Here is a 13,579-nt window from a genome sequence, read left to right on the forward strand (position 1 = left end):
TTTCCTCCTCGGCTCGTTCTGCTGCTGCTGCTGCTGCTGCTGCAGCGCGGCCTGTCACCTGATCCGGTGATGCACCTGTCTGATGTCACATGATCCAGTGATGCACCTGTCACATGATCCAGTGATGCACCTGTCACATGATCCGGTCATGCACCTGTCTGATTAGAGATTCCTGCATTGAGGCGTTCGGGGGCTGAAGGTGCGGAAGCGTAGAGGTAGTGTTCGCTGCATGCAGGCGATGAAATCCGAGTCCTCTAGTGTCCTCTAGAGAGAGAGAGTGTGGCGTCAGCGGAAGACCAAAACGCGTGACTCATTAGCCAATGAACAGCCAGGAAGGGGTCTCGCGCTACTTTTGAACACTAAAATAAAGCCGATAATGTACAATTTGATTCTAAAAAAGGGAAAAAAACTTTCAAAGTACACAACACAAACTGTCCATTTTGCTGCAACTCGACAAGCGCTGCTTAATCCAGGACCTTACTTCCTGGAACTCTTGAGAGTCGCGACTCTTCTATATACACGGCTCTGCCGAGTCCCTTTTCGGCTTAAAATGTCACAGTATCCACGCACTAACTCCTACTTAATTAATTCATGTATGGGCTTCATGAACGAGCGGATGAAATGAAGACCGGCGAAGTGGGTTATTGAACTATATTATAGTTTTATAGTTACTATAAAATGAAGCACACTCTCAGACTCCCGCCGTATTTTATCCTGACAGCTCCGCTCTGCACTTTATCCAACGGCGCGAGATTGGCAGAAGAGCTATCCATCCCTAAACACAGCCATCACTTCTACGTAATTACCCAGGAAGAATCAAATTAGCAGCTGACAAGATAATTCACTCACCGCCTTCATCTGCCTCGGACGACTCACATCCAAAGATAAGACGGCTAAACGCCGCAGCCTTTCATAAGAATTTATAGGCAAAGACAGGAGACCAATTTACTGGAAAGCTCAACAGTTGACTATCTTTAGCGTGTGTGTGTGTGTGTGTGTGTGTGTGTGTGTGTGTGTGTGTGTGTGTGTGTGTGTGTGTGTGTTAGGGCATTCACGACTAGTAGATTTTACTAGTCGACTAGTCGTACCTAAAGGTAGTCGACTAGTCGTTTTAGCAAAAAAAAAATATATATATATCTTTAACTCATTGAGTGCCAGCCACTTTTGGAGAACGGACGCTCCCTGTGCCAGAGTTTCAGAGCTTTTTTCAGTGATTTCTCGAGGCCCACAGAATATTGTGTGATATTACTATGTAAACAATGAACACGCAAAAAGAACGATGAGACTCAACTGCACACTCCTCCTTATGGGAGGTGGCTCTCTGCTGAGTTTGCTCTGCACTGTGAAGGGTGCGCGACCGTCTATGTGCGCGACATCCAGCTTTTTTACAGCTTCCGCGTGTGTTTGTCACCGGCTCCTATGCTTCCAGTTGAGAATAATAACAAATCCACGGCTGATCATGCGAATTGGCTGTTGCAGCGGACATGGAGGAGCTCAATTGTGGGAGCAGATTGGCTGCTGCTGCTGTAGGCACATCTAACGTTAAAACGCTTCATGCATATCGATGCATACGGATGCGATGCGATTTCCGTTTCCCCAAAGACTTATTCTCTGTTTTTCTCTGCCTTTCTGTTAACCTGGAGAGCACTGTCGCCACCTAAGGGTTCTGTAAAATAGGTTATAGACCTCCAATAGCTATAATAGTTGTACAGGAGATGCGGAAGGCTTTGATCGACGTCCCACCGTCAAAAAACGCATTGGACGTCGAAAGACGTCCGTGGCACTCTACGTCACTATTTAATTGGACGTCGAAAGACGTCCATGGCACTCAATGAGTTAAGAAAGAACATGAGGGATTTACACGACATACATGGACTATCATATCCCATATCCCATATCCCCCACAAAGAACATCAAAACACAACACAACAAAACAAGAAAACTGCATAAGATACACAATAATCCAAGAACAAACAAGACTATTGGACAAACAACCAAACAAAACATTTTTTTTTTGTGTGACTTTTTTGCGACTAGTCGACTACTAAGCACAGTGTCGACTAGTGGTTTTACTAGTCGACTAGTCTGTGAATGCCCTAGTGTGTGTGTGTGTGTGTGTGTGTGTGTGTGTGTGTGTGTGTGTGCGCGTGTGTGTGTGCGTGGGTAGGAAATTAACTTTTTTAAACAAGGGCTATTTTTGCCCCTGTGAAATATATTTCAGGGGCATTTTGGATCATTTCCAGGGCAATTTGATCAAATGTTGGCAAATACTTTAGTTGCACCTATGTAGCATGACGGACCAATCAATGACTCTTATCCAAGCATATTTTATTTCTAAAAGTTCATAAACAATCACAGTTAAAGAGCCCCATATTTCCTATCTCAACAACACTATTGATTGTCCGGCATGTTATTAATGTACTTGGCAAAAAAATGTGAGTGAACTAGCTGGCCAGCTAGCTTGTGCTGCCTGTCACTGAGGTAAATAACGCTAGTAGTAGGAGGGGCGGGGGTTGTACGGATGCCTAGTTGGCTATTTTCGAGTCACGCTTTGCAAATGCAGAATAATGTTAAAGGAACACTCCGCCCATTTTCAACCAGCTTTGTATCATTAGAACATCAGTAGTATATCAGAAAACTGTAAACGGTTTTGAAGTCTGTCATTTAATTTGACAGTTATTGAGTGTTAAAGTGTGGACCAGTGACATCACTGGTCCACACTAACTCAAATTAATAAATCAACTCTCAATAACTGTCAAACTATTCATCATTCATCTATTTTGACAGTTATTGAGAGTTGATCTGAGTTAATGAGTTATTAATTTGAGTTAGTGTGGACCAGTGATGTCACTGGTCCACACTTTAACACTCAATAACTGTCAAATTAAATGACAGACTTCAAAACCGTTTACAGTTTTCTGATTTACTACTGATGTTCTAATGATACAAAGCTGGTTGAAAATGGGCGGAGTGTTGCTTTAAGATACAGAAAGTATTAAACTCTTTATTTCATGGGGGCATTTAAAAGCCCCCGTCACCCCAATTCCAAGGGCAATTCTAGATTTTTGGGGGGCATTTTGCCCCCGAGCCCCCGCTAATTTCCTACCCTGTGCCACTGCCTGCATGATCGTTTCAGGTGTAAATAGGAGAAAAGTAGAATTGATTGGCAGGAAGACCAGTGGAGATCCTGCCTCATCATCAGAGTTGCTTGCACGGTATTAAGAAGATGCAGGAGAGTAGAGGCAGACTCCATTAGACGGCCCATTCGGTGCAGTACGCCGATATCACTGGCTAACGATATTGATCGAGGCTTCCAAATGAACAGTACATTGATTGGAAGTCGCGCGCAATTCCACGAGCTTGTTCTCTGTGGGAATAAAATGCTGTCACTGTGAACAATGCAGTTCGATGGAGTAGTTTGTGTGCACATCCAACCGGTTTGGAGGCCAGGTGATGGATACAAGTGAACGTTGAAAAGAGTTCATATCCACACACTGCTGTCCTTCATATAGTCATTTGCCTGATGAAGACCCACTGCCTGGGTTGAGAAACATTGCTTTGTAGTTGCCAATTACGAGTAGGTCTGTTTCCCCTGACACGGTTGTCCTCTTTTTCTCAAATGCCATCGTTATTTGTCAGTCGAATCATCTTTCTTGCTCGTTCATTTGTGATGTTGACACCACACCAGGTTAACGTTAGTTGGGGTTTTCACACAGTCAGACAACTTAATCTGTTTCGCCGTATCAAACGTGTGCTTGCAGCTGAGCCGGTGTGCGCGCAGCGTCTGACCTGAGTAAACAAACACACCGCACGTGTCTACTGGGTTCCTTCTAGTAATTAGCAACATCGTTCCGATTGTAACAGCAATAAAATGTCAGCGTGTCACTCACAAGTATTAAAAAAATTGGTGCATATTTTGTTGTTTGCTGGTGTGCTTATTTTTTTACACTAAGGTGTTTCATGAAGCCCTATGTGGCATGTAAACACCAGCAATAAATATATAATGTATGTTTTAAAAAAGTGCATATTCATGTCTTATTCACAATGACCGTTGAAGAGAGTGATCGTGCGTTCCTTTATCGCAAAATAACTGGGATGTGGAGGCTAAATGACATCACATGGTTGCCATTTTTACAAAAAAATGGCAACCATTTCTTGGCCTTTGGTTGCCATAGTGGCAACCAAAGGCCAATAAATGGTTGCCATTTTCTTTTGGTTGCCCGGGGCAACCGGGCATCCGTTAATGTCCAGCCCTGCAATAAATATTGGGAGCTGCTCCAGTGTGCGGATATTCATCGTGCATTCCTTTATAACTGGGGACTGGTAATCTTATGACTTCAAAGGTCATGAGCTGGGCGGTGACGTCATCAGAGCTGGTATTTCCCATTCCAAACTCGTAGGAGCCTCAGCAGCCCCAACCTCACAAATCCAAGATGGCTGCGCCGCGCAACAACAGTAGTAGTAATCGTAGTAATATTGTTTAGCACTTCTGTTTTGTTTGTGTCTCATTAAATCAGCTGTACACACAGCACTGCCTAACTTCTATCTGTGTGGACATGAGGCTGCAGTGTTTGTATGTGCAAAATGCCGCGAAATGCCATGTTGTCAATTGTTATTGCTAACAATGGCTAGCCTGGCTAGCGACTGGATCTGACCAATGAACAGTGAACTTCCCAGCTCAAGTTTTCTGCAAATGGAACGCTAACATGTGATGTCATTTAGCCTCAACATCCCAGTTATTTTGCAATAAAGGAACGCACGATCACTCTCTTCAACGGTCATTGTGAATAAGACATGAATATGCACTTTTTTAAAACATACATTGCATATTTATTGCTGGTGTTTACATGCCATGTTGTTTACATGCCACATAGGGCTACATGAAACACCTTAGTGATTTTATTTTAATACATAAATGATACACTGAACAAGTCAACACACACAACAAGTATAAGTTAAGTATAAGTCAACAAGTATACACCCTCAACCAGTAAAAGCTCTGATGTGGTGTTGGTCTGACCAAGCCGATCTCACTCCCACGGTGTCAAACGTTTCGCTTGGTAAACCAGCCCGTCCCGTGAGCTCACGTTTCATTTGGTTCTTCGTTCCCGTCTGGCCTGAAGCCTTCACAACAGTCTTTGCAGTGGGCGGAAGTTGAGAGGAAACTTAGTTGTTTGAATGTTTGAACTTTTTGTACATGGAAGTAAAGGAAGCTAGAACAACAGCTCCTTGTTAGACAGACAGCTTGTATGAAAATACTTCTGTTTGCTTTGTATTTCAGATAGACTGTGGACCAGAAAGTGAAATACTACAGCAGGGCTGCAAAAAAACAATTATTTTCATTATTGATGAATCTATCGATTACATTACTTTTCGATGAATCGATGAATCATTTAGTCTAAAAAAATGTCAAAAATAATGACAAATGCCCATCACAAGATGCAGAGCCCAAAGTGATGCCCTAAACTTCTTATATGAAACAGAGAAAAGTAGTAGCAGTAGCAGTAGCAGTAACGAGTAAGTGTTTGGTATTTTCACTTGATAAATGAATAAACGACTAGCAAAGTTATAATCAAGTAATTTCCTGTCGATCAACTCATCGCTTAATCGACTGATCATTTCAGCACTATACATTATATTTGTCCATTCAAACACTCTGTTGACCTTTGTAGTCAAATCTAGATAACATTTGCTACATCATCATCATAATAGTCTGATTTCATAGATTTAGATAACGCATTAGAATTGTATTTTCATGTCATGATTTTACTTTTTATTTTTCAAACGCTGCTTTTCAAACATCACCATTCAGATTCAACGAGGCGGTTTGATGTTGAGAACTTGAAGCGTTGTTTTCAATCTCCTTGAAAACACCTCAGAGTTCAAAGAGCCACTCTCATCCGAGTAGTTTGAAAAGCTCCCGGCAGAGTTTACAGATCGAGCCTTGGATGTGATTTATAAGCGCGTCCTCAACCTGTTTACAGAGCATCGGGCGGCCATTAGACATCGGCCTTGAGTTACTGATGGCTGCCTCAGTGAATAAGAGGCCTTGAGTCGCTGCTAAGAATCAGCTGTCAGTGCCTCTCGTATTCATGACATCGCCTGATGTTTGGCTGATGTGTGTGTATGTGTATACCCAACCCGATCTCCAAAAAAATTGTAAAATAGCAACGTTTGTGGAGCAACGTTGCTATTTTACAATTTCGGCTCAGAAATTGTAAAATGGTAACGTATGTGTCTACAGCGGTGGGCGTGGTTTGGGCGTGGTTTACGGAGATTTTCTGTTTCTAACCCCTCCCCCTACTCTAATCCTAACCCTAAAATCTCAGAACGTTACTATTTTACAATTTTCGAGCCGAAATTGTAAAATAGCAACGTTGGTCCAAAACGTTGCTATTATACAATTTTCTGTGAGACTGTGTTGGTATACCGTGTGTATGTGCCTGTGCACTGTGTGTGTGTGTGTGTGTGTGTGTGTGTGTGTGTACATGCACGCACGAGTACATGCACCTGTCTATGTTATAACCTGATAAACAGATGTAATCATGTGTGACAGACAACTGTGTGTGCGTGTGTGCGTGCGTGTGTGCGTGTGTGTGTGTGTACATGCACGCACGTGTACATGCACCTGTCTATGTTATAACCTGATAAACAGATGCATTGACAGACAACTGTGTGTGTGTGTGTGTGTGTGTGTGTGTGTGTGTGTGTGTGTGTGTGTGTGTGTACATGCACGCACGAGTACATGCACCTGTCTATGTTATAACCTGATAAACAGATGTAATCATGTGTGACAGACAACTGTGTGTGTGTGTGTGTGTGTGTGCGTGCGTGTGTGTGTGTACATGCACGCACGTGTACATGCACCTGTCTATGTTATAACCTGATAAACAGATGTAATCATGTGTGACAGACAACTGTGTGTGTGTGTGTGCGTGTGTGTGTGCGTGTGTGTGTGTGTACATGCACGCACGTGTACATGCACCTGTCTATGTTATAACCTGACAAACAGATGCATTGACAGACAACTGTGTGTGTGTGTGTGTGTGTGTGTGTGTGTGTGTGTGTGTGTGTGTGTGTGTGTGTGTGTGTGTACATGCACGCACGAGTACATGCACCTGTCTATGTTATAACCTGACAAACAGATGTAATCATGTGTGACAGACAACTGTGTGTGTGTGTGTGTGTGTGTGTGTGTGTGTGTGTGTGTGTGTGTGTGTGTGTGTGTGTGTGTGTGTGCGTGTGTGTGTGTGCGTGCGTATGTGCCTGTGCACTGTGTGTGTGTGTGTGTGTGAGTGTGTGTGTGTGTGTGTGTGTGTGTGTGTGTGTGTGCGTATGTGCCTGTGCACTGTGTGTGTGTGTGTGTGTGTGTGTGTGTACATGCACGCACGTGTACATGCACCTGTCTATGTTATAACCTGATAAACAGATGTAATCATGTGTGACAGACAACTGTGTGTGTGTGTGTGTGTGTGTGTGTGTGTGTGTGTGTGTGAATGTGTGTATCGTGTGCATGTGCCTGTGCACTGTGTGTGTGTGTGTGTGTGTGTGTGTGTGTGTGTGTGTGTGTGTGTGTGTGTGTGTGTGTGTGTGTGCGTGCGCGCGCGTGTGTGTGTGTACATGCACGCACATGTACATGCACCTGTCTGTTATAACCTGACAAACAGATGCATTCATGTGTGACAGACAACTGTGTGTGGGTGTGGGTGTGTGTGTGTGTGTGTGTGTGTGTGTGTGTGTGTGTGTGTGTGTGTGTGTGTGTGTGTGTGTGTGTGTGTGTGTGTGTGTGTGTGCGTGTGTGTGTGTGCGTGCGCGCGCCCTTACCCCTTGTGAGAAGTAAAAGGCTGCTATCCCCAGTGGCCAGAAGCAGCAGAGCATGGAGAAGATGGCCAGGCCCAGGTGGTCCCGTGGAGGGACCACTATGAAGTTATCCTCACTCTCGCTGTCACTGGAGCAGTCTGTCTGCAGAGAGACAAACAGTGACTCAGGTTTCCAACCACAGTGAGAAACATATGGTGTTCCAGGTAAAGCGTGCTGTGACTGCTGTGTTTTCACTAAAGCACACATGACTCAGCTGCAGTTTGACACGACTTACTATGATGTACTAGCAGAATATCCATGCAGTGTATTCACCTTATTCACCGCGCCCACTTTTTCTCTCTTCCGCGTTCGACGCAACGTATTTGTTCTTCCGGTTCAGCGCTAGTTGGCGGCCATTTTCAAAATAAAACGTCAGTATGAATGAAGTTTGGCAACATTCAGAATTAAGCTACACCGCGGCCAACTTCAGTTGCATGTTCATAACGTTACTGCTGCGAGGAGCCGATGGCTGTACCCGGTCGGCATTTAACGTTGGTTACAAAAGCACGTCGAGAGTGTTTTCTCACTGCCAGTAGCCTAACTACAGTAGGGTTTGACAGATAGCTAGTCCGACCGGTGTCAGCACAGTCAGCGCTCCCGGTCCTCGCTGCTCGTTAAAGATTTCCAATAGGCGTTATTCTGATAAACTGGTCACATATATGTTACATTCTCACCCGACAAATATTAAAACTTTCAAACAGTTTGGGGGTTTTTTTAGCTTGAAAACAGCTTTTTGGCAAGTCTAAATGACTGCGGTAGGCGTACTCTACTTCCGTGTTTAAAACCGGAAAGACGATTACGAAATGACGTCATGCATAAGCGTCCTTGTATGGGCAAAGAATAAGGTGAATAGGGATGCACAGCCATCGTTAGCTCGCTCACTCACTCACTCACTCACTCACTCACTCACTCACACACAGAGTCTTTGCATTGTTATTATGATTTAGTTCTGATTGTGATATCCGTTGGAGCTCACATTCACTGGGCATTTGGTCAGACCTTGCTCACAGAGTTGGCATGCAGCCTCTCCTCTCTCTTCCCAGAGGGTTTTCTCATAGTGCACTTCCCTCCTCCACTCAGGTGAGCTCCATCAGTAGCTAATGAATAGAGCTCTCCATGGTGCTGAAGCTGTGTTGACTCATTTTTGCTTATTTAGTTGGCCCTATTTACCTAATTCAAAAATCCACCTCCGTTAGGTCACCCACAGGGGTGCTCTTTACACTTCCTGAAAAACACTTCCGCGTAAAATGGCATCGCTGTGGCCGAACACAATTTGCTCACACACAGACCCTTTGCATTCTTACTATAGGATTCTAGGCCTCGGTGATACTTCAATATTATCATTTATCATCTTTCATATGTTTGTATTGTGACAAACATATGTTTTCTAAATGGATGCTAAGCACTGAATTTGACTTAAAAACCGGATTTTCACAGATTTGTTTGACATCACACCTAACTACAGTACAACATACATTTTATATGAATTATCTGTATGTATTTCTTATGATTATCATGCTAATTATGTGATAATGGCCGACCCGATACCATGAATTTATGTCATGAAGTTTATAATAACCACAATCTAAATGTATCCCTGTGTACCTGTACCAGGAACTGACACGGTTGTATTCACATTACACAGACTTGACTGTCAGGATACAGAGGAAGTGGGACAAGTAGCCTAATGATGATTAAGGACAATATAAAAACATTACAATATAAAAGTGTACATAGACACAAAAGTGTTTTCCTACAGTAAGAGCAGTACAAAAATAAATGTGGGGAGATTTTATAAGTCAAAGTCATTGGGCAGGCAAAGAATCTGCATAAATCAAACAAAACGTGTAATAGCAAAATATAGAAGAGTAATATCACAGCTCCTTTTGGTGGCCTTTTGTGACGGCCCATTAGTTTCTCTCATTTCAGCTATGCAGATTCTCACATCTCAACAGATGGCATATGAAAAAGCTACACTTCATTTCAGAATGTGAACTAGTTATGAATCAAACAAACCTCCTGCATAAAGCTTTATGAAGCTATTTCACGCTCCGCACAACATTCCTCGCACGCGAGCGCGATACCTTTGGCAAGAGAATAGCGCCATTCTCTGCCACGCCGATATAGCCGCTGCATATACTATTCAGCCAGTCACTGCCTCAGTCGCTGCACGCTCCTACAAAGACTCACTCACTCTTATTTGTTGATTTATTTGGATCCCCATTAGTTGTTACCGAGGTAACATTTACTCTTCCTGCGGTCCACCTTAAAGTGATAATACGGAAGATTTTCATCTAAATAAATGTGTGTTAAGTCACTATCTGTCTGATAGTGACTTAACACAATGTTGATTGAGCGTATGGACCATTGATGGAAGCCTTTGCATTTTCAGTATTGCAGCATTTCTGAACTTGGTGTCTGTGGTGACACAGGGTGGGCGGAGCTAACACAATAGACTCACTCTGCAGGTTACTGTAGGTTCACAGGGTGGGCGGAGCTAACACAATAGACTCACTCTGTAGGTTACTGTAGGTTCACAGGGTGGGCGGAGCTAACACAATAGACTCACTCTGTAGGTTACTGTAGGTTCACAGGGTGGGCGGAGCTAACACAATAGACTCACTCTGTAGGTTACTGTAGGTTCACAGGGTGGGCGGAGCTAACACAATAGACTCACTCTGTAGTTTACTGTAGGTTCACAGGGTGGGCAGAGCTAACACAATAGACTCAATCTGCAGGTTACTGTAGGTTCACAGGGTGGGCGGAGCTAACACAATAGACTCACTCTGCAGGTTACTGTAGGTTCACAGGGTGGGCGGAGCTAACACAATAGACTCACTCTGCAGGTTACTGTAGGTTCACAGGGTGGAGGCGGAGCTAACACAATAGACTCACTCTGCAGGTTACTGTAGCTTCACAGGGTGGAGGCGGAGCTAACACAATAGACTCACTCTGTAGGTTACTGTAGGTTCACAGGGTGGGCAGAGCTAACACAATAGACTCACTCTGCAGGTTACTGTAGGTTCAGAGGGTGGGCGGAGCTAACACAATAGACTCACTCTGCAGGTTACTGTAGGTTCACAGGGTGGGCGGAGCTAACACAATAGACTCACTCTGTAGGTTACTGTAGGTTCACAGGGTGGGCGGAGCTAACACAATAGACTCACTCTGTAGGTTACGAAAGGTTCACAGGGTGGGCGGAGCTAACACAATAGACTCACTCTGCAGGTTACTGTAGGTTCACAGGGTGGGCGGAGCTAACACAATAGACTCACTCTGTAGGTTACTGTAGGTTCACAGGGTGGGCGGAGCTAACACAACAGACTCACTCTGTAGGTTACTGTAGGTTCCTGACAGCTCTTGTGTGAAGTAGGATAACAAGCTACTTTTTTCCGGTCTCTGCTAGCATTACAGGTGGTTACTATGGCCAAACAAACTGAGTAATGTCACATAATAACACTGTTTGGATATCACCTGCAATCACCACTAATCGCCAATAGGTGTCACCCAAGAGAACAAAACTGAAATATTCCGTATTATCACTTTAAGAACATAAAAGTATACACATGCTTTCACATATATGCATACATTAACCCCCCCCCCCCCCCCCCCGAAAAACAAACAAACAAACACACAAACAAACAAACAAAACAAAACAAAAACAAAAACAAAAACAAACAAACAAACAAACAAACAAAACAAACACAAAACAAAAACATTACAGTAAATATATTTCAAACAAATGTTTCAATAAAACCTATGATGAGGAGATATGCCGTCATGGAAACACATCACAGATTGGGGGCATGGTTTCTGTACGAGCTAATAAACTGTAATCATGCTGTGTGAAGGGTAGGACTGCTGGCGTAGTGTGAGGTGGAACACACACAAGAAATGGAGGCTACAGACATACTAACGTGTGTCAAAGAGATGGGACAAAATCAGACAGTATCGGAGGGATCAGCCGAGCAGCATTTTGGTAAACAAACCGCGTCACTGGGTGGCAACGGCAATGGAACCCTATGCAGCCTGAGCTTTGGGAGGCTTGAGTGTCTGACTCTAGCCTGCTGACCCTGTTTACATTTTAAAAGCTGCGACAGTTCACACAACTTTAACACGACGTGCATATATATTATACATCAAACTCTTGAGCTACTTCTGCTCTCATTCAGAGATAGATAGGTAGATAGATAGATAGATAGGTAGATAGATAGATAGATAGATAGATAGATAGATAGGTAGATAGATAGATAGATAGATAGATAGATAGATAGATAGACAGACAGACAGACAGACAGACAGACAGACAGACAGACAGACAGAGAGCGAGAGAGAGAGACAGAGAGAGAGAGAGAGAGAGAGAGAGAGAGAGAGAAAGAGAAAGAGGTGGAATGTGCAGTGAGTAGAATACATACTGAGCTGTAGGCTACGAAGTGAAATTATAATTTGCCACATTTCAGATGTCAATCTGAACAAAATAAATGCCTGTGTTTCCCCTACATTTCCATCAGCACTTAGTCACACTATAAGAATTTCTGTGTTTGAAAAGACAAAATGATGCATTTTCAGCCTTTGCCTGACAAATTTGGACTCTTATTTCAACCATAGCCACTATAAGTTATAGCGATTTATTTTAAAGACGCAAAATGTCACCTAAACACCAACGGTGGACGGGAAGCAAGACCTTTCTGCTTCTCCTCCACATAACGGCAGTTGATATACATATATATTTATGTTCATCATAATGCAGCGCTGAAGCAAAAAGGTCATAAGACATGAGCATAAAGCTAGCCTACATTCTGCATAATGTCATTCTGCTTCCGTGGCCTTTAGCGAGGACTGGGCTACATCCTGCAATCTCTCCACAGCCAGGCCAGCTGTGATGTTCCTCAGAGCTCAGAGATCATATCTGTGCAGAGCATTCTGCCTGTGTGGAGAATGGAGAGGCATCATCCATGGCTTCAAGCTGTTTGGTTGGCCCACGTTGCTAGGGAAGAGGGAAACTTAGCGAAGAAGGAGACCACCACCACCAATGAGGCTGACTAGAGCGGTACAGACCGTCAGCACAGACCGACAAGCCCAAGGCACCGGCTGCCCGTATATACAGTAAGGCCATTCATCATCAGATTTGAGATCCACTTACTGATGAAAGTGGTCTCCAATCCCTCAGCAAAGCTATCTCATGCCACGACTATCATAGTATAATTACATCATGATCATTATATTTTATTATTCCTCAAATCCATGTGTCACACACACACACACACACACACACACACACACACATGCACGCTCGCACACACACACACACACACACACACACACACACACACACACACACACACACACACACACACACACACACACACACACCCTCTCAGCAACATGTGCCAAATGAATCGATTGGTGACAGTCACAGAGGCGCTTGAATCACTTTGAATCTCGCAGGTCTTATGGATTCACCCGAGAAGCTGAATTCAATTTAGAATCAACTGAATTGTGCTTACCAATTATTGTCCACCTGCTGCTTAACGACTGTGTGTGTGTGTGTGTGTGTGTGTGTGTGTGTGTGCGTGTGTGTGTGCGTGTGTGTGTGTCTGTGCGTGTGTGTGTGTGTGTATGCGTGTGTGTGCGTGTGTGTGTGTGTGCGCGCGTGCGCGTTGTCATTCATTCACAGCCGTCCATATGGAACGTGCTAATGACTAGGCATGCTAGGTGC

At 43.8% G+C, this 13,579-nt stretch overlaps 1 protein-coding gene across 1 annotated transcript in view; it reads right to left on the bottom strand.

Annotated features, from left to right (window-relative positions):
• Positions 1 to 13,579, bottom strand: part of syndig1l (synapse differentiation inducing 1-like) — a gene marked incomplete at its 3' end in the record, with an annotated part of 48,064 nt that overhangs the window by 8,227 nt on the left and 26,258 nt on the right. The window contains exon 2 of the mRNA XM_083643337.1: positions 7,825 to 7,962. Within this exon, the coding sequence (XP_083499463.1) occupies positions 7,825 to 7,962 (138 nt within the window). The remainder of the gene's footprint in view (positions 1 to 7,824; positions 7,963 to 13,579) is intronic.

Source organism: Poromitra crassiceps (genome assembly GCF_964638095.1).
Source record: "Poromitra crassiceps genome assembly, chromosome: 9".
NCBI lineage: Eukaryota > Metazoa > Chordata > Actinopteri > Beryciformes > Melamphaidae > Poromitra > Poromitra crassiceps.